This window comes from Brachionichthys hirsutus, unplaced genomic scaffold (assembly GCF_040956055.1).
Source record: "Brachionichthys hirsutus isolate HB-005 unplaced genomic scaffold, CSIRO-AGI_Bhir_v1 contig_247, whole genome shotgun sequence".
Lineage (NCBI taxonomy): Eukaryota > Metazoa > Chordata > Actinopteri > Lophiiformes > Brachionichthyidae > Brachionichthys > Brachionichthys hirsutus.
This window is the reverse complement of record NW_027180326.1, coordinates 590,722-612,292: the sequence shown is the minus strand read 5'-3', so window position 1 is coordinate 612,292 and position 21,571 is coordinate 590,722. Positions and strand designations below refer to the sequence as shown.

Genomic DNA, 21,571 nt, shown 5'->3' with positions numbered 1-21,571 from the left:
TAGATAGCAACAACTTGATATGGCAGTTGTTAAATCTTTATTCACATTTGCTTTGCGTCACCGTGCAAATATATTGAGCTATTGATAACGCGAGTTCAGATTTGTTGTGTTTACTGCTTGGCCTGCAAAGTAAAATGTTATTCCTTCAATGTCTCACGATAAATGAAATCATACATCAAACAAGGCATGAATTAAAGAAAATTCAAAGTAGGTTCATCCTTCAGCCAGTTAACTAGACTCAAATATGTCAACTATCATAGAGCCAAAGGACTGAACTCATGTTGCTGGAATAGAAGGGTTAAAATTAGCCCCACCTTTACCAGAGAAGACGCTAAAATAAATAAATAATTACACATGAATGCACCACTAATTATAACCCAGCAATATGACATTATGAAATGAGCCTTAGTGCACAATGAGAACTTGGACTTTTTATACTTCTGTAGGTTTGACAGCACAAGTTAAGTTTTGTCTGATGATTTTATAAGATCTGTATTTTAACGTGTCAGTTTTAGGCTACATTTAACCGGAGCATTCATCAAGCACTGCCAATCCAACAGGAAATGCACTTTTTGTTGTCACTGCTGTCTATTCGTTGTAGACCTGGTTAAATGGGTGTCGTGCTATTGGCTGTAACATTCGAGCAGCGTGCTTAATAAATCCTGTGAAAACTCATGTGGCGCTGTTCTCCTGAAAAAAGGTGCTGAATCTTTGCACTTCTTGGAGGCTGATTTGTAAAACTCTTCACACCGACATTCACATTCGTGAGAAGCTTGACGGGATTCTCTTTAGGACTGCCCCCCCGCCGCCGTCTCTCCCTCTCCCTCCGTCCCTCACCCACTCGCCCTCCTCCTCGAGCGCTCTGCGTCCTCTTGTTTCACCAGCCTGCAGAGTTTTCCGTCCTGTGTTGGGATAACATCGTAAAGGAGGACCAGCTGAGGGTAAGACCGGAACTAAATGGAAGCAGCGGAGGAAACTCTCATTTATCGAGATGTCACCGGCCTTCACAGGAAGCTGCTCCCCGAGGACAAGAAAAAGGACACGGACAGTAAGGGCCACGCCACCGAGATTAAAAGTGACGAGTCCAACTACGTGGATTTGAACATTAATCGCGACGTCACGAAAACAGTGAAAGTAAGTTTCACCGGCGAGGGGAACCGGCTGTCTGTGGTGAAATGCGACAGTTCAAAGCAAAGGCAGCACGAGAACGAAGGGGAGTCCATTCCAGGGTACTTTGTTGAAGAAGAGTTGGAGGACAAGCGTCCTTTGGAGACTCTGATCAAACTTCCCAGCACGGATCAGGACTCGGAAAATGACAAGGAGCACCAGACCGAGCTCAAACCGGGCGACTGCAGTGAGCCCGTGCGAAGTGAGAGCGATGAGCTCCAGTACACGGACATGTATCTGAACAGCAAGACGGAGTCGGACGATGGTGCCAGTGCGGTGCTGTCAGACCGCTGCGGATCCGACGCCGTGGAAGACGAGTCTCATTACATCACGACGCACGAAATCCAGCTGACCGAGCTCGACCACGATGTGGATTACGACCCAGGGCGAGGGACCTGTTGGGATTTTGAAGACGACAACTTGGTCTATTCCTTTGTGGATTATGCGTCTTTTGAAAGCGATGGAACGCAGGCGGGGGCATTGATACTGGAGGGCAGGAGCCGGGCAAAAGCGCAGTCGAAGCTTGGTGGGGCAGTTCCCAGCACCGAGCAGGAGGACAGTGATCTTTGTGACTCGGACAAATGCGCGAGCTCAGATGAAAGCGTGTGTGAAAGCCAACGCGGAGACGTTAATAAGGGGGAAGTACATGTATCAATAAAAACGGCGTCCAGGGCTTTGAACGAACCTGCAAATATCTTTGACAGCAAAACAGGAGACAGGAGCCGCTTCTCTGTTGTGAGCTCCGGCGCCACGGCGGCTCCTTTGTGCGACAGAGCCAAATATTTCATCCCTGCCCCGGGCCGTCAGCACCTTGCATCCAAACTAAGACGGAAAGACATCAACGAATTTTCCAGCGGAGCGTCCAGCTCCATCAGCGAGCTGGACGACGCCGATAAAGAGGTGCGTAATTTAACAGCCAAGTCTTTCCGGAGTTTAGCATGTCCATATTTTGATGCCATTAATCTGAGCACCTCCAGTGAATCCTCGATGTCGGATTATGGGCTACATGGCAAATGGTCTTCTTACTGGAAGGATGGAAACATGTCTAGAAGAAGCGAACGGGGCGGAATTGCGCACAAGTCTTCCTGCGCAACTTTGGAAATGAATACGATTGTGGACAGTAAGATTCATGGTAAATCTATTACCGGTATGAAGACTCCACAAACCAAATTATACTCGCTTAACAAGAGAACAACGTGTTACCAATCGTCCTCCTCTAGCATAAATACTGACCCAAGACCGAGTGGAATTACGCTCAATGCCCGCTGTAATGCTGAAAAGCCCGAAAGCGCCAGGCGTCCAAAATGCTCCAAGAAAGCACGAGCAAACGAAGCCGCTGGGACTTTGTTGGCCAGGTCAGGGTGTGAGATGCGATATCATCACACGGACAGCACAGGGTGTAAAAGAGGCGTGTTTGCATCGGGTCTGTTGAAAGATGTGATTTCTAAAAAGATGCAGTTTGAACACGAGCGTAACGTGGAGAGAGGAGAACTTTGTGACACGTGCCCAGCGGCCTCTCCCGGTTTTCAATTCAAAGATCAAGACGGGATTAAAGACGGGAGTCTAGGACGAGGCTTCCAAAGACAGCATTCGGAATCAAGCTCAGGATTCACAGTGGATTCTGGTGATGATCATCGTTTGGAAGGTAGCAGACCCAGTTCCTGTGCTCCTAAAGAGGAATATAAAAGCAACAAAGCACCAGATGATTCAATAGAGCTGCAACATACGCCTTCCAAAGCACCGCCCAGCCCTGATGGAAACGCTGCTGTCAACCCAATGGGAGAAGGTGAGCAGAAATCTATGAAGGAGGCTGAAAGCATACCTGTAAGTGACCCACAGCCCACAGACAGAACGGCATTAGACACAAGCAGCATGCTGACCAAGCTGCTTTTTGTACCAAGCTGGCAGCTCTTTTCAAAAGAGAAGGGATATTCAGAAGATGTGCTAAGTTGTGCACCTTCGACAGGAACAGGCAAAGAGAAAGCAGGGAAACCCCCCGATATAAACATATGCCTTAGGAGCGTGAAAGAAAATAAAGGTTGCACACTGAATATTGCCAATTTGTTAACCCCTAAAATAAGTCACAACACTGTTAACACCTTCAGGGTGGCAGCTGATGCAAAATGCCACACTTTTTCTGCTTCAGATAAAATCCCAAATTTCACAGCTAGAGACATAAAAGACACCAAATGCAAGTTTCAAATACCAATATATCACGTGAGAGATATCCGCAAATTGGTCAAGAGTTCCTATCGCTTTGTTTCTTTGGATAAAAGTGACAGCAAAGGATCCGCAGCAGCTGATAAACTGGAAGAAAAGGCCACAAAGGAGACAATTAAACATTCATTGCCATCTCCTGTTGTGATTCAATGTCAGTCTGTAAAAAAAAATGCTGCAAATGCTGAACAGCAGATAGCCGAGGAGTCGGAGGAACACGCAGGAATCCCACATACAGCATCTCAAAGTGAAAATGTACCATTGCACTGCACGACTAGCCGGGTGTCAAGTATTGTAACCAAGCAGCTGCATCCTGAGCTGTCAGAACTGAACGCTGAAAGCAAACTGACAAGACGCAGGCAGGAGGCGTTTGCAGGCGAAACAGCTGAAAGGAGGAACGAACCTAAAGTCCCAAAGCAGGCTGCGTTAGAGAAGCTTAAAGCTGCTGTCAAAACGATGGAGCAGCTTTATGTCTATGACAGAAATGAGTGGAAGCGTAAAACACAAGCTCCACAACCAATCACTGGCAGCCACGTGCTGTCGCTTATTGCTGATGAGGAGCAGGGAGCAGAAGAAACACTAAGCAATGAAAGCATCCTTCATTTTGGCAATAAGGCACAAAGTATCACTTCAGTTGGGAAACACAGTCCACAAAGCTCTGTGGTGCAGCCATCATCATCATCATCATCATCGACCATGAAAGGCTTCAACGCCATGGTGGCTCCACTGTCCATGAAAATAGAGACCCTGAAAAACAGCCAGGTGGAGCAGGGAAAGGTCAACACCATTCCCACTAATCCCACGGTCGCACCGGACTCGGAAAACTATTTATCCATGCCGGGGCTGGGGTGCATAAATGAACTCCGGTTGCCGGATCGAAAGCCTGCTTCTGGAGAAGAAAGTTCAAAAGTGAGCCAAGTCAAAGAGCAGAGGTCTCCATTAGGGATGGAATGCCCGGCTTCACACGTCTACCCTAGCGCAGGGGCAACAGCAGGGCCTCAAACACAACAACAGGTGGTGTATTTCTCTCCCTCTGTCTCGGCTAGATCGCCTGCACCTTCGACCGGGCACACTGTCACACAAACTCAGCGCAAGATGCTTTTGGACCCGACCACAGGACATTATTACCTGGTGGACACGCCCACACAGCCCACCACAAAGAGACTGTTGGATCCTGACACTGGCCAGTATGTGGATGTACCTATGCCCCATTCTCCTGTGGCACCTGTCGCCCCTGTGCCTCTCTCTTTGTCCCCCATGGCACTGAGTCCAGGAGCATACACCCCCGCCTACATGATATGCCCGGGCTTTATCCCCTCACCCACTCTCCCAGCCCAGATGGTGTTGCCGCAGTCACCGTGCCACTATATAGAAAGAGGTAGAGAAATGGTAAAAACAACCAGAAGCCCCAGACCAGAAACGAATGCGATGTGGGGGGAGAGTGCATATTACAGTGCAACAGGTGAGGCGCCACACGGCCCACAGGAGCTACCTGTGAACTTGGGACATGTGGCCGCCAGAGGAGGCACAACGTCCTCTGAAAGGAAGCCAGTTATAAGCATCGCCACACAACAAGGTCCAAGAATCATCGCTCCCCCCTCCTTTGATGGGACAACGATGAGCTTTGTAGTGGAGCATTGGTGACCAAGGACACCTCTCCTCATATATGTAAGTTGGCACCTATTACACATGTTAATTCACCAGAATATTTCAACAATCTGTCCTGTATTCCCTGCTCATTGCAACCGTTTCAACTTTGTTCAGTTGTGTTTGTCATGAGCGGCCTGTTTCTGAAGGCCTTTTCTGTGGCTTGATCTCTTAGTTTATGTCACCATGAGGAACGTGAACCCTGAGCCACTGAGCATATACATCATTTTTGTCTTGTTTTAAAGAAGCAGTCCAGCTCATGCGCTTTAGCAGCGGCATGTCAGTGTTAATAGACATGCAGCAGCTTCATGACAGGTAACCTGACTCCACTGAGCTGTGACTGGTCTCGCTGGGACACTGGATTTTCATCTGAAGTCCAGAGTGAGTTCCCTTTTCTCTGCGTTACACATCATTTAGCTATTTTGCACGATTTGTTCCTACATGGTTTATTCTCAGGACTTGGCAAGTGCCATAAGAAACCCAGGTGCCTGTGTCTGCTAATGCAAGCCTGCATAATAGTGGTCCAATCTCAATCAGAACAGGAACCTCCAATGGCCATCCATAGTGGAGGGCCACGGGAAGTACTCCAGCCATTTCTGCCCTAGGGCATGATGTATCAGACGGGCTCCCGGCCTCGTCTTACCCCGGCAAGTGTTAAGGTCAAGGCCCTGATCGGCTCCTGGAGCTGGGCGACATCACATATTAACTGGCTGTCAAATAATTCAGAATGCTCAGTCCTTCCCGCTGCAGAGTTTTTTTTTATTTTTTATGGTTCCTTAAACATGAAGCGAACATTTTAGGACGGTCTGACACTAAAGAGAAGAATAGTGTCAAAAGTAAAAAAAAAAAAAAGAAATACGTAAAGACCTGGTCATTTGCTGTTTCTTTACTCAAAAAGAGTTGATTTATTGTCAGTTTCTTATACATTCATAGAATGTAAACATGCTTTCAACTCGTCACAGTCCATTCTCAGCTAATGTGTCAGAGAGATAATACGACTGCAGGAGGATGAGGGATACATGTCAGCCGGGTGCGTGGCAGGCAGGGGCCTCCTATGGGGTTGAGTTGTGGTGTGTGCGTGTGTGTGTGTGTGTGCGTGCGTGCGGAGGCATGGCTAGGATTGTAATGCAAGAGGAAAAGGTCAGGCAATGTAAAGTATTTGTTGTGCTGATGCAGGGAGAGGACAGCTGCTCGGAGAGATCAGATGCTGCTGCAGCTCCTGCTTGGGAGTGAGTCTGCAGGGCTGAGACGGGGTCAACTTTTTATAGCCCCCTCCCCCTCTGCATTTTACAAAGTGGGGAGGAGGAGGAGGAGAACGCTGCTGCTGACCTCCAGCACTTACACGCACACAAACTGATAGCATGCCCCCCCCCCCCCCCCCAGCAGTGATCTTGTCTAATTTGAATCTGGACAGCTGGATCAAAACCAGGAAATGAAACCAAGTGAAACTGAAATCATTGCATCCATCCAAGCTCGACACCCACGTTATATCTCTTCTGTCACTTCTAGACATCGCCAAAGAAGGAGCTGCCTCCATTCAACGAAAAGGACATTTTCATGGCCGTCATCCGAGCCGGCCTGTGATCAACTTCCCAGGTCAACAGCCGACAGCGGTCTCTATCCTCCACTCTCCTGTTTTGCTCATTCTTGAAGCAGGTATTACTGTAATTTGTATGCATTGCAGCACTTTTTAGGATTATATATTCATTCAGCCACCATAACCTGTGATAATGCCATATGAATCAGCTTTGTAATAATTTCCATTCAACTGCTGCCGAGAACTCCTGGAGGTCCGTTTTGAGGGCCGTAAACATGCATCATCCAAAAGAAATGACTATTGGCAAGTCGCTATTTTATTACTATGAATTTAATGTCTTTAAAGTGAAATAATGTAACTTTGCAAAAACCTTCCTTTCTCAATCTTGCTGAATTCAGTAAGGGATTTGCTGCTATAACCTTTCTTGGTTTGGTATGAAGATGTTTGGTAATGTTAGAAAGCTTGATGGGTAATGTCGTGTAACTGTAACTGTAACTGTAACTGACTGAGTCAGTTCTCCTGATATTGTGTTTCTTAATGTGCTTTTTCTGACGTCACAGAAACATTTTTGACGATTTTATCACAAAGATAAAAATGAGTATTCAACCCACCATGCCGCTCCATGAGATATGTTTATTGTGTGTGTGTGGACTCAAAATGCTCATTCTGGGTATATCAATTTTGAAACATCACAATAACTCGGCCTCGCTTCCACTTTATCCGAGCGGCCAAGCTCGGCACTGAAACAAAAATCTCTCAAACAATTATTGACGAGATATTCTCTAATTCTGGCTTTTCCTGCATCCCGTCGAAGGTTTTGAATATTTATGTACACAGTGGGGCCCCGTCCAAAGCCTCCATTGCAGAGGCAACAGTTAGGAGGTGAGAAAGTCACCTACTCTTTTTGTGGTGACAACCCCCCCTCCCCAAAATATAAATAAATAAAACATGCAAGTGAACTTTTATAGTGCGTATGGTGGCCTCTTGGCCTTGTTTGTTTTGGAGGCTACTGAAACACTAGACAGATATCAGGAGGTCAGAGGGACTGTGTGTGGTCATACACAAATCTGGGTGTGGAAAGAATTCACGGAGGCATCGGAGAGCGACTTTTGGTCACTCTCAAAGAGTCGCTGCCAAACTGTCAGATATCTCTGGAGGGAAATGTAAGGCTCGGTCCAAGCAAGGGATTAGGACTCCTGTCCTGGACTAACAATAGTGTTGGACAGTTGAAAGAATACTTTAAAGAACTTCTGATCCTGATTGACACATGTTCCCTAGAGGGGCAGGAGCTGGAAGGATCAGGCCAGGCCACAAAACATTTCGGGTGAAAGGATGTTCAAGTAAAACTGTTGCTTTTTATTCCTGTTGTGAGGAGCGAGTCAAACTGGTTCAGGTTCATCTGGATGCCGACCAAAGGGGATGTTACAAAAATCCACGACTTGGAAAATGAATTTAATTCAGCACATCATTATCGGACAATAGCATGCCATAACAGTGTCCGCTGTTGATGAAAGTTGTGTATTCTTGCTTTAATTCAGACACTAAGACAACTACTTAAAATTAATACAAGCAATTTGTATTATTATTTTTTTTAAATAGAGGTCAGGGACCATTTCTCAGCACTGAATTAAGAACGCTTCACAGATAAATGGGCGGGGTTGAATGGGCGTGCATCTGAATGGGTTTGTGTTTATGGCTGGGAGTTATTTATGACATGTCAGCATTCTGAGCGGATACAACAAGGAGTCTTGCCGTTTGACACTAGACAAAGGCCTCCCGACTGTACATGTGTGTCTATACACATAACACTATTAGTGTCTCTTGTTCAAATACCGTCCGCATTTAAATGTATGAATGAATGAATGAATGACTGTGTAAGGTCTTCATTAAAATCACACACTGACTGGCAACATCTGTAAGATGAAGTTCAGAGGTTATTTTCTTCTTCTGTGCTGATTCCTTTGAATACAGTACTTGACTCATATATAGCAGCATCCCATGCAGATTGAATGCAATTTTTAGAATGTATTTGGAGCTGCTGGCCAGTCCATAAAAAAAAGAAGTTATTTTATTAGGCCTCTGTGACAACAGAATCGAGATGAATTTCCCTTTTTGTTGATTTCATTTTGTAGTTTGAACTCATGCAATGATTTTCAAGACTGATTTCAGCAGATTCGACATGATTTGCTCCTTAAAGCAACATGGAAGAACATTTATTGAGTTTAAATGTGAAATTTCACTTGAAGTTTGTGCACCTAAGTGACTAAATGTGAAGTAAAAATGAATATGCCCTTAAAATGTTGAGAATATATATTATAATTTGTATTTAATCCATGTGAAAACAAAGGCTGAAATAACATTTTAAAGCTCTTTTTCATCATTTATAATGCTGCCATAAATATAAAACTGTTAAAGAAATGTGTTTCTTCTATGACCCTTATTTGTGAATACCGTAATATTGAACTTTATACATTTGGAATGTCGCTAATAAACTGTAAAGCAGAACATTTGTAATGCCTCTGTTAAAATATTTCTGATCCATTGTGGCATAGTATCATTTGTTTTAAAGGAAGTTCTTTCAGCTGTCCTTTAATTGGCCTGCTGATGTTGTGTCTAAATACGAGGAACAAAGCTTGCATTTGTGTAAAGAAAGAGGGTTACCAGAAGTTGAGATGGTCTGAGATAAGTGCATTTATGAATGTTGGGTACGTTTTAATGGCTTATTGGTCATATTGTAATGTAGTGGCATTGGATATGTGCTGTGTGGCTGTCCCACAAAATGACAGCGGCCAGGATGGCAGCAGAGAGATACTTTGAAGGGAGAAGCGAGTGCCGTGTTTGTACTTCACACTTTAAAGTAATGGATATGATGAATGAGTGTAATGTAGACTCAAAAGTCTACATACATCTGCAATAAATTCAAATGCAAGTCACCGAATCTGCTTGTCTGTGAATTTAAAACACTTCAAGGTCTAATTACGTTGGAATTTATTCACGTTTGCTGCCATATACATGTAAGCAGATAACCTTAAAGGTTCAGATGAACTCTGGAATACTTCCAGCTATTGCCCTGATACAGGAATGGCAGAATAGTCAATATACATATACATATGCTGTATGCTCTATTATTCAACATTATTATGCATGTTGTAATTACTTTGTACACGTCTCATGAGCATTAGTGAACGTTATTACATATCTATGCAGACAGATTTGAATTTTCCTATTGCCTTCTATTCCTTTGAGTTTTTAACCCTTCCCCACTGAAAACACACACACACAGAGAGAGAAAAAGAATTACAAGGGTCAAAGGGAATCAGAAAGATTTATGCCAACACGAGTTCCCATTTGGCATCTGCCTGCATGCAAGGTTAGCTTTCCGGTGACACTGAAACATCACCCAGGCAGAGGCTTAAGTTTAGCCTGACAGTTTGTGGCTGTGTTTACACGGTTGCCTTGGATGCAGTGAGACTGGCAGACACTGGTTTGCCCCCAGCTGCTCTCTGTGGTTTCTAAAGAATCCACATTGAGGACCAGTTGTTCCATTCGGTTGCCAAAGGGGGCGCTGACGTCATAGTTGTGATAGAATCCGTCCATCACCCTGATCAACAAGTGTGTGTTACTTTAGAGCACAAAGAAAGAACAAAATACGAAGGCACAGACAGGAAAATATCGTTCATACTTGGAGAGTAATGCTTTCAAATCTAATGTAATCTACATCGCACAGAAACAATAGAATAATTCCTATTGGAAAGCAATAGGAGGCAAGAACACCTTCAGTGGGATCACTTGATTGAAAATCTACAGCGATGCTGCGGTGGATCTGTGAGACTCTAGGCTCAGGAGTGCTACTAGCATTTAAGGATTTAGCAGTACACCCTAGTGCCCTCGAGCATGTTTGTATTGTACATGCATACATGTCAAAGCAGCAGAAGTTAAAGAAAACTTTTGTTTAAACATTAGAGTTTGTGTTTTTAAGTGTATTTCTTATCCTGAGCAGAGCTCTTTTAACATGCAGTACACCAGATGGCCACACGGCACATAAACTGACTTTTAATTACAACACTGGCGTAGTGCCCCTTTAAAGGCAAACCGAACATTTAACATTTTGTCCATACAAGTCGTTTTTCTGAATCTGAATTCACAAACCAAGTCAAATGTGTCTCCAGTGCATTTATTTTCAGAGCTCTATGGGACTGGAAACAAGTTCAGAGGAGCTCAAAGTCCTCAAAACTACCAAAACGTTTCCGACAAACAGAGCAATTACAGCCATGTACAAATAAAATACATTCAAGTTTTGGATTAATTTTTCTGCCTAAAATGGACACGCTCCATAGTGGTAATTACATTATTATTATTCATTGAGCATATACTTTACTCAATAAGTTATTTCAAGTGTGTGGAACTGCTCCTCCTTAGTAAACTACATTTGATTAAAAACACAAAAACAAAACGGATGGAAAAACTTCCTCCTCAATGTCTCCAGTTGGGGAAATTACAGTGGCATTACTATTAGTACGCAAAAAGCATACGCCGTTGTGTGTGTCAATCATAAATACATTTGAAAGGAAATCCATAAAAATACAATTCAAGAAATTCTGATTTCAAACCGAAGCATCAAAGTAAAATGACTTAAATACTCACAGGAATGTAAACACTGTTTGCATTGTTAAAGCCCCTCCAATAATATTTGCTGCTTTCATCTCTTACAGTCTTTAACTGCATGAGAATAAGGCGTGAAGTTGTCCCTGAATGCAATACAGCCTCTTTTCAAGAAATCGTCTTTTCTTCTTCTTCTTCTTCTTTTACCAGTTAGACTCAAAAACCTTCTTGCACATGTTAGAGTTTTCCTGATGAAGTGGGAATTCAGACCCAGGGACAAACTGCCTCCGGCTCTTGCGAGACACAACAGTGTTTCCTGATGACGAACTTTCATACTTGCTCAGGTGTTCACTGAAAGAACGTCATCAGAGACATATTTAGGTCTGTTATGGATCGATTCAACGATAAAGCCTCAAAGACGACTGAAATCAGTTCTACAGACAGAGAGTCTCACAATACCTGATAGGGAACGTGGCTTTTTCCATCTGCATGCATACCAGGAAGGGATAGTCAGAGAACTGGACAGTGGTGATGAAGTCAAGCGATGCCTCTGTTTCAAAACTGACCTCCACACCTGCCCTCAAAAAGTCCATGTCCAGCGTGACGTTGCCAGTAACCACCAACGCTGCCCTGGAACCAGTGAGAAGTTCAAGTGTGGCCAAAAGGCAATAAACAGAAGTGTTTTCCTTTGTAAAATATGACATCATATTACATTTCATCAAACACTTATATGATAACCCTCCTGTTATCCTTGGTGTCAATTTGAAGTCTCTCTCTCCAGTGTTTGCTTATCTTCTCAAATGTTCTGCAGTAGCTCAGTTCATTTAGTTACTTTGTTTCCACCGTAGTGAAGATCAAACGGCTCAAAGGGCTCCATGATTCTCCTACAACATTGTTTCCTTTACTTCCTGCTTCAATCAAAGACGGATCCTCCGCTCTTCCAGATGTTCACATCTTAGATGGAACATCTGCTCCAGCAGGCAGGCTTCGTAGGTCGGGAGGCAGTCCCAGCTTCGTTAGTGTTCATCAGTGCCTTCAGTTATTTGGTAGACGTTCAACGGTTCCATGACAGTTTATAAAGTCAGTGAATAGAAAGTAATTTAAAAAGTCCAGTCTATTATATTTGACACACTTTGGTCTTTCAAGGTTTTGAAACTTCTTCATCATAGATAAATACATTCTAATAAATAACTAATTCTGGCATTTTGCCTGATGGTGGCGCTAGAGTATAGCGCAAAATGTCAATATCAAGGAGTTATTTATGTATTCAACAAATAAACAAAGTCCTTGACACAAAAACTTGGTCAACACTTTTCTGTAAATCATTTTCTGGAGACAAATATCCCTGGAGTCAAACTGACCTGGGGTCATATTGACCTCAGGGATAAAATGTCATTGGTGTCTATCTAAACCCAAACATTCACTGTGATTTCAAAATCACCATTAGTCTTTTGCTCTCGAGTTTTCCAGAGTCACGCTGGCCTTAAAAAAGGACTGCGTTGCAGCCATGTCTTGCAGAGCAACGCCACTATTCAAATATGTAAAATCTGTAGCATTGCTCTTCAAATCCTGTTTCATCATCGGATGCCACGAGCTAACTGATGCCAGCATGATGCTGGGCTCCATTTTCAGCTGCTACTGTTGTGTTTTAAAATAGAGAACCAGGCAGAACCGTCGTCATATTCCAACGATTGTCAAAATTAGACTGGTGTGAAGTGCAATACGGGAGCATGCCCAATGTACCGGTGGAACAAATGAATCAGGCATCCAAGGTTCACATGAAAGCAACATTAACGCAGATCTATTTGCAGAGCGGTGACATAACTTGAACCTTAAAATCAAACTGTCCTTTAGGTCACAAAGTTGGTGCTCCAAGAATTGTCTACTTAAAACGGCCTTTGCCCTGCAGATATTTAACAGGAGATTTATCTTCTCTGATCCGTACCTGTTATTGATGCTGGTCTTGGATTCCCTGTACCAAAGACTGATATCCATGCCTCCGGAGATGTCAATGGCCAACCCTCCTTGAAACTCTGCACTTGCTTTCAAACCAGACTGCAGCGTGATCACCTGGAGGCGGATGAGAAGCAAAGCAGAAAAAAATAAACACAATAAAAGACATGCTTGTACACCCTGGACAAGCCACCAGTTGATCGCAGGGCCACACACAGACAGACAATCATTCACACACACACTCAGAGCTATGGACAATTTAGTGCAACCAATTCACCTAATTTGTATGTTTTTGGTTTTTTAAATGCCTAATCAATTATTTTTAACCAGTTGAACCAAAACTGGACAACAGAAGAGCAGGCGATGGGATGTAACCTTACGGAGTCGGACTATTAGTGTTAAGAGAGGCTCTGAAACGGTGCAAGCAGAAACTGCTTACCTCAGAATGATCAGTCAGCAGGATGAGACCCTTCACTACATTCATGGGTTCTCCTGTCATTGAGAACATTTTGGACATGAGGTCACCGTAGCCCTTGAAGAATGTGACGGGCCTCAGCTGGATGTCAAACAGCAGCGCCGACATCCCAGCAAACGACTCCAGGTCTTCCTCGCCTTCGTCGGGAGTGGCAGCAATCAGTGACTCCAGACCTTGCGCTTCAATCGCTACCTGAAAAAAAGCAGCTTGAATTAGCATTTTACGACAATTGCTCTGACCTTTCAAACGCACCGCGTGAATTCTGAGCGATTTAAAGCAACAGAACACCTAAAACTCGTTTCTTATATGTTCATTCATGGCGTATCTTTCTTACCTGCAGTCCTTGTAGCATTGCTCCGTCAATAGCACCATAAATATTCATATTACTTCTCCTCAGAATCCCAGATCCCGAATAAAGGATGTCCAAACTGTATGTGGAGGTGACATCAGCAGATTCTGGTGGAATTACAGTCACATGCGTGCAACTTCTGATTAAACAAGCGCAACACTACGTGTTGTCCATTTTCTGACTTGGCTGATTTTGAATCTCTAATCAACATGTTGCTTTGATTCATTTCAGGCTCAGGGAGGAGGCTTGATTACTCACGTGCCATGAAACCGGAGAACGCAGACGACGACCCAATTTTTGAAAACCGGTCGTAGTTGTGGGAAATCGTGTCCTTCATAACTTGTTGTATAACTTTGCTGAAAAATTAAGTGCGATAAACAATAAATGGCCGTGACGTTGCATTGGTGCAATTACATGTTAATAAAACTATTTTGTTTGTGTTTTTTTTTTTGCTCCATAACAAACCTGGCAGACAGCTGGAAGCGGAGGATGTCACGGATTTTAGACAGCATGTACTTGTTCATTTCATGAGGCAGATTTCCAATAGACAGAAGCAGATTCTTGACCTCCATGTACGACGGATTGCTATTGAGGATGACGTCAGCGGCGGCGGCTCTCACGTTTTTCTCATAGATCCGTCGATTCTGGTGGTAAACCCTGTTCACCGTCTGTTTAACCTAAAACACACGGTTAAACAGACACTCGTCACCTCCTCGTCGTAAGAACTCACAAGTGCAATGCTCTCCAAGCTTTACCTCTGCAGTCACGAGGCTGACGTCGTACTTTTGCAGCGCAGTGAGGGCGATGGTGCAGTATGCTCCCACTGCTGACTCTGCATACTTGGTGAAGATGGGAATAGCCTCAGGAAGCATGGAATTCTTCAGAGCCAGAAGATACATCTGCATCTCAGACTCGTCCTGTGTGCCATCAGGCCCGTCTAAAAGAAGCTTCTTCACCTGCACCACAGTCTGAGAGGCAACAAGCAGAAAGATCGCCCGTCAGCACTTAAATTCAATCAAAATCATTTTATTCCACAAAAGGAACAAGTGCATCGAACAGTTTGGCGTTAAATTAAAATCAAATTGTTGCTGAACCGCCCATTTGCTCCTACTTACCGGTGAGTTGCACCATCCTTTCTGACACAGCTTGTGCACCAGAGCTCCCATAATGATCACCGCCGACTCTTTAATATCGTTGCTGCCGAATTTTCCTTTTGAAATATTCTGAAAAGGAGAAGACAAATTGGTGTCCCACAGGTAAACCGTCACCAAGCTCAAATTCAGCAAAAGCGAAGTACCTTTTCCGGCTATTAATGACTCAACTGTACTAGATTCAAGACCAGAGATATGCGCAGGGAATACACAGCGGTTGTACTGCACAAGGAAATTCCTACTTTGCAAATTTGCAAGCAAACTTGCTGACTTGATGTGATGAAGGTACGTTTTATTCTTGACTTGAATGCACAGTAAAACAGTTTTGGTTTTCACACCATGATTACTCACCAGCAGAGCCTGGAGCATCCTCTCGTTGGGATGTGAAGCAAAGCCACATGCATAGAGAAACCTCTCCTGCAGGACCAAACCCTTGACGTCAGTGAAGTTGAGGAAGTCAAGCATGGCATCCAGAGATGCGACGGTCTGGGAGGACGTCACAGCATCGACCACCTGAGGTCTGCAACATGTCAGATGGAAGGTCAAAACAGCAAACGCCTTCCTTTTTCCTTTTGAAGGGTTCATTATTCATGAGAGGGGATGGGGTAGTAATATACAAAACCTGTGTGTGTGTAATATATATATATATCTATATATACTCACTCACACATGCACAGATATTTTCAAAGCTTTGCCACTGCACTCACAAATGTGGTGTTCACTTTTTTGTTGTCGACAGGAATGCAAACATGACACAGGAGGTGTTCTGTGTGTATTTCACACCCGGTGTGTTTTGGTAACCAGTTTCCGTGTTTCATATATTGGGAGGAACATGACCTCCCTCTCCATTCCCATGGCAATTACGTGCATGGAAACAAATGAACTGGTTTTGTGAAAGGGAAAAACACTGCGTGCATAAATGCAACCAAATCTCAAGTGACATGTCCCGCCCCTGAAGGCGAAACAAAACAGCCTCTCCCCAGTGATTATAAGATTATGTAACGCTCCACCCCCCTTTCCAGCTCTATAGATCCTGACATTGTTAAGTTAAGATTCAAACAGCAGCAGCGTTGCGAGTTACAGGCTGTAAATTAAGATGTAGGAAAGAAGGAGGAGTCTGTTTACAGGGCTGTCTGGCTGGCGCTCTTCAGAACTTGAAGGATCTCCTCTTTGGACGCCTTCCTAATGCTCTGGATGAGGGCCAGGAAGCTGCGAGGAGCCGCGGCTTTAGACAGACTAGCAGGTTCCAGCTGCTTCTTTTGAGCCTGCCAGTTTTCAAAAAGCTGAGGGGAGAAATGGGAGAGAGGAGTTTAGGAGACAAATCATCTGCAGTCAATCATTGCAGTGCAAAAATACACAGGCTCTAATCACTAGTACAGCCATATTTAGGGACATGTTTATTTAAATAGGACTCATACAGCCCAGACTTTGATTGTTGTACTGACTCAAAGTCTCAGGGTGTTTATGCACCTGCTCAATCCATTATTATAGTATCATAACAGTCTAATGAATATATTCAATAACATGTGATATTTTTCTCCCCGTTTTGTGATAATAAAACTCTCGCGTCATTGCACTTGCATTCACAAATGTTTTTCTCGAGATGGCGCCAGAGAAAAAGTCTGAATCCCCCCCCCCCCCCCCCCCCCCAAGTCATTTCCAGGATTTATGGATGTCTGAAGAAAATTTCCCAGCCGCCTGTTCTAGAATTTGGCGTGTGAAAGTTGAGGGTCGCTCACCGACAGACATCCTTTGCACTGGGATTTGATCTTCTCCGCAACGACTCCCACAGCGGCCAGTTTGGCATCGATTGACTTGACAACCGCAGCCACGTCCTTCCCAGCAGCCTCCGGGGGTCCAGCTTCTATCCCAACCAATGTGAGGGTTTGACTGAAAATTGTTTTTTTTTAGAAATGTAGTGCTATCTATATATACAAAACAGCAGCAATCATTATTTCTTCATTATAGTTTTTCTCCACTGGTTTGGCTCATTTCTTGAAGTATAGGTAAAAACAAGCACAGTGACCATTCTCACTGAAGGACTAACCTGCAGTGCTTACACAATGCTAAAGAGGCGATGCATTTTGGGGACATTTACGAGAATAGAATCTAGTTTCAACAAATGAGCTTTCTGCAGGTGAGCTATGGAGTTGTGGTGAACTGTAAGACTGTTTTTGCCAAAATTATCTTGGAATTTGGAATTTTGAAGTATAATGAGCTCAACCATTTGAGAAAGACGAACGCATTTACCCGGAAACGACTTCGGCAGCGGTGGATCGTCGAGCGCTCACAGCCAGTGAGTGACTTTCTTCGGCCACGGCTGAGTGGATGAAACCATCTTTAAGTGTGAACACTGTAACAGAACTGGACTTCCTGCTCACCCCCAAGACCTGCAAGGCACCAAGATGTGAAAGATTATTGATCCTGGTACAGTTCACATTTTAGGAGACGAGCATATCTGGATCTACCTGAGTGTGTGTCGTGAATCCGGTCTCTGGAGTCCTGCACGTCTCCAGGACCTTGGTTCTCGTCACTTGACCTTTGACCGCCTTGTATTGCACCGTGCACCTCCCAGACACGTCGTTCTGTTCCAAGACATGGTGCTCGTTTCACATTTCAGTTTGTTCACGATGAAATACTAAAGGCATGAATCAACCGGGTGGGTGGTTGCGTGACGTTTACCTCGATAACCTTCCCGGTTGTGAGCTGAACTTGCAGCAAGCTGGCCAGGCCTCGTTTCAGGTTCTTGATGATTGCGGGTTCGGTCCGGTAAGAGTAAAAAGCTTTAGCCTAATGCGAATGTGTACAAAGAAAGCACCATGTTAAACAATACTTCTCACCATAGCATTCTGTCCTTCTAAAGCAGCGCCAGCTACAAAAGGCTGACGGAAGTCGATGCGCTCACAGAGACTCTCGGGGTCTCAGTTTTCTTTCTATAGACACACGCGTTTGCGGTCAGGACATCAGGGACTATCAGCTTCAGGAATTGGTTGGTATTACCACTGCATTCTGCATGGCACTTAAAAAAAAAAAAAGTGGCATGCAGAATATTTCCTCTCATTATACTCTCAGTGCACATCGCTACATGAAACAGAAGTCGGCCTTATATTTACTTATGCTACCGATGTCATAGCAAAGGAATGAAACCAAAACCTCACTCAAGCCAGCTTAGTGCTTCTTGAGAAATATCATGTCACCCCCCCCCCCCCCCCCACAATTTTCAAACGAGGCTTCGGTTTGGCTCAGTGATGATTGCTGAAATGAATGCGTCCTGAGGGGCTTACGTGAAGACCACATCGTCCTGCAATGTCCCCTGTACAGTATCAGATTCATTCGTAGCACAATATAAGCAGCCATAAATAGACTCTCTATTGCTACTCTGTGCATTTGTCCTGCAACAGTCAATCAAAAGCAAGTCAAGGATATTTCAGCAATTAGTTTGAATCCCACTTGAACATGAAACCCAGTAGAATTTGAAATCACATTGGTATCAGTTTGTGATCGTGATCTAACTCTTTTGAACTTATGTCTACTTGATAGCTAACCAAATCTAATTCGCCATGTAAACCTTCATGATGTATATAAAATACACTCAGCTCTATTTTTCCCCTTCCTATGATCAGCCGGACGTTTATTTATTGGTGGTAATTATGAATGATTACAGATAACATGCAGTGATAACGGTGTAGTAATGGTGAATTAGTTCAAACATCTCACACCCACTAGAAAAACAGCCTCATCCACCAACATGGATTTGCTTCAGAGTGAGGTTTATTCATTCCTGAAGCGGCTGACCTTTGCCCGTAATCCTCCGGACGGCATCGTCACTCCAATCCAACGAGGGTAAGGCCATTCATTCTCCAAGGAGATCAGCAGCAGGGTGCTGTATTCTTATAGTCTCATTTAGATTTGACACTATGTTAGTGTCAAAAAATGTAATGTCCTGGATGATGTGCCAGAAGCTTAAGTTACCTGGACAACTATTTCAGTCATCACCAACTGAGAATGAAAGTACAGTAATTAAGTCAATTAAGTTTAACGCTGATGGTTAAAAAAAATAACATGGAAATCATGCCCCATAATTAATATTTCGGTCATACTTATTGTTGCTGTTTTTCGCAGTGACACATTAATAGATCATTTAAAATGTACAAGGTTAACATTCAATCAGATTGTAAATTCAATTTAAGAGTCTTATATTAAGAGTTTTAAATTTTAAAATATTTTATTATGTCCTTCCTCCATTTTCTGTCCATGTAATGCCAAAACTTTTTTGCAATACCAAACCCTTGTAAGAGGCATTGCTGACTTGTATAAGGTAATAAACTAGCCGAAAACAAATCATATAATTCACAAATAATTGTTGCTGGTCACAACCAGGAGTGAACATAAAAGAAATTGCCTAAAATATTTGTGGCTATAATATGTCAACTGTATTTCAACTGTATGACAAAATAAAAGGCTCATAAACTATTACCATCTTCTTCCTACGCATATTGTTAAATGCAAAAAAACGCCCCTCCAGGAGCCACAAATAATAAATATTAATTTTCTTACTTTTCCATTTCGCAGATGCAGCAAGAAAGGCTTTGCCAGCGCTGCTATTCTGGTCTTTCCTAAAAGGCTTTCTGCAGTGGTTCCATGGAGGACGTCCTCCTTCTCTGACCGCTGGGACGCAGGGCCGATCCTCACATTTGAGATCTGAGAGATGAAATCGTATGAGCAAACACTCCAATGTCTACTAGCAAAGAAAGAAAAAAACAGCATTTTATCAAAAGGTGCGTGTCAGATGAATCAATCTCTCTTATTCTAGGAACGGATCTGTCTGTGATTGAACCGACGTACCACCAGTTTAACCAGTTGATCATCTTTGCTGCTGGGATCTCTCCAAACTAGGTTGACATCCACAGCGCTGGATATCCTGTAGCCCCCGCTGCCCTGCTTTGACCCCCTGCTCCTGTCCACCAGCACCTCGGTGGTGTAGCTGAATTTGTACAGCTGGTTGTTGTTCAGTCGGGGTCCCAGCGCACCACCTGAGGAAACACGGCCAGTGAGCAACACGAGTGGAGCCTAGTGCGTGACTGCTGACCCAACTATTGGCTCCATTTCAGGTCCAAAATAGTAGAAAAAAAATCCAACTCCTTTCATAAATTGGTCATCTTCAACTGCTTTTTTTTTTTTTTTTACAATATTCTCAATTAGATCAATCTGCATGTGGTCTCTGGAAACAAAACGTAAGGAAGCGTGGCTGTGAGAAGGATAATGTCTTGGATTCTGACACTTGAATAAAATGTCTCAAATCCAAAAAGATGAATTAGCTCAGACGGGTGGACTACCAAGATGTAATCTAATGTAGGACGACAATATCAGTCACTTTAAACAAAGAGTCTAAATCTGTTTGAGCAAATATGGCAATTGGCCACGAGGGAAGATAGAATGACGTGTCAATATTTGATTTCATCTCAGGTCACAAACGATAAAAGAAACAACTGCAAGGTCTGGGTCGACTTCTGGCTGACATTTTCACAAATAATAAAAAAATAATATAACTTTAATCAGGGTAAAGCTATGAAAGAATGAATGAATGGATCCTGCCGGGGATTCATTCATTCATTCATTCATTGAAGAATTTTACACAGAACATTTCCCCATGAATTACTGTCCTTTAATGAATAATATCATGCTCCCCCCCCCCCCCCCCCCCCCCCAGAGACGCACCCACTCACCTTTAACAGAGGCTGAGGCGTAGGAGGCTGAACAAAGCAAGAGCACGACCGCAGTTAACATTATGCCCGTCCACGTCCACGCAGACAGCGGCTGAAATGGCACGAAGAAGCCGCAAAGAAAGGCAGAATCAGCTCCGAGCTTCTCCTCCTGCGTTTTATCGGGGGGGAGGGCAGACTCCAAACTCCACGCTCAAGTACTAAGTACGCGATAACCAGCAAATTATTAACCTGAGGAGCGCACATTTGTTTTTTCTCCAGCTTTAATACAAAGTACGCGCTTCGACTGCGCGCGGCCATGTGATCGATTCATCGAAGAGATGGGATTAAGTTGATCGCTTCAAAATTGATCAAGGGAGGAGCGTTTTAGGTGGCCGCATGTCCCGAATTAGCAGAAAACAAACTAAAATTCTTTGGAAAAAGCAAATGAAATAAAACTTTAATTTATTAAACATGTCTATTTACCGATTTAGCGGCACGTCCTCGTTTATCAGGGCGGGCAGTCTCCGCTTTGTCGCTTTGTTTCGGTTTACTAGAGGAAATTACAGCGTCTCAAGCGGCCTGAAAATGAAAAAAGTGAAGTAAATGGCAGCTGAGCGTCACTCAATACGCGATTGACGTTTCCATCAGTGTGAGTTAAGGTCTCTGTGTGACCTTGAGGGGTAGAATGTCAGGGCAATTAGCTTCTATTTAAATTATTACATTATGTTAGATGTTTACATTAAATCACTCATTTTCACATTGGACACG

At 43.7% G+C, this 21,571-nt stretch overlaps 2 protein-coding genes across 5 annotated transcripts; one reads left to right on the top strand and one right to left on the bottom strand.

The window, feature by feature from the left end:
- The first annotated feature begins 922 nt into the window (after nt 1-922).
- On the top strand, nt 923-14,332 carry LOC137912790 (uncharacterized protein C4orf54 homolog). Of its 4 annotated transcripts, XR_011106363.1 has the most exons (3): nt 923-5,052; nt 6,541-6,687; nt 14,179-14,332. XR_011106363.1 is itself a non-coding variant. In XM_068756929.1 (2 exons), exon 1 carries the CDS (start codon nt 958-960, stop codon nt 5,026-5,028), a length of 4,071 nt encoding a protein of 1,356 aa, XP_068613030.1. In that variant the 5' UTR covers nt 923-957; the 3' UTR covers nt 5,029-5,052; nt 14,179-14,332. The 4 variants fall into 4 exon arrangements, 3 of the variants coding, with proteins under 3 accessions (XP_068613030.1, XP_068613029.1, XP_068613031.1); XM_068756929.1 differs by lacking the exon at nt 6,541-6,687; XM_068756928.1 differs by lacking the exon at nt 14,179-14,332 and having other exon boundaries at nt 6,541-7,179.
- On the bottom strand, nt 10,667-20,885 carry LOC137912792 (microsomal triglyceride transfer protein-like). The gene is made up of 18 exons (XM_068756931.1): nt 20,825-20,885; nt 19,944-20,131; nt 19,656-19,799; nt 17,781-17,888; nt 17,567-17,683; nt 17,349-17,488; nt 16,838-16,988; nt 16,224-16,381; nt 15,450-15,618; nt 15,063-15,170; nt 14,703-14,915; nt 14,413-14,624; nt 14,206-14,303; nt 13,933-14,054; nt 13,563-13,790; nt 13,116-13,240; nt 11,630-11,800; nt 10,667-11,521 (listed from the first exon to the last, which is right to left on the bottom strand). Exons 1-18 carry the CDS (start codon nt 20,883-20,885, stop codon nt 11,374-11,376), a joined length of 2,661 nt encoding a protein of 886 aa, XP_068613032.1. The 3' UTR covers nt 10,667-11,373.
- Nucleotides 20,886-21,571: the final 686 nt, after the last annotated feature.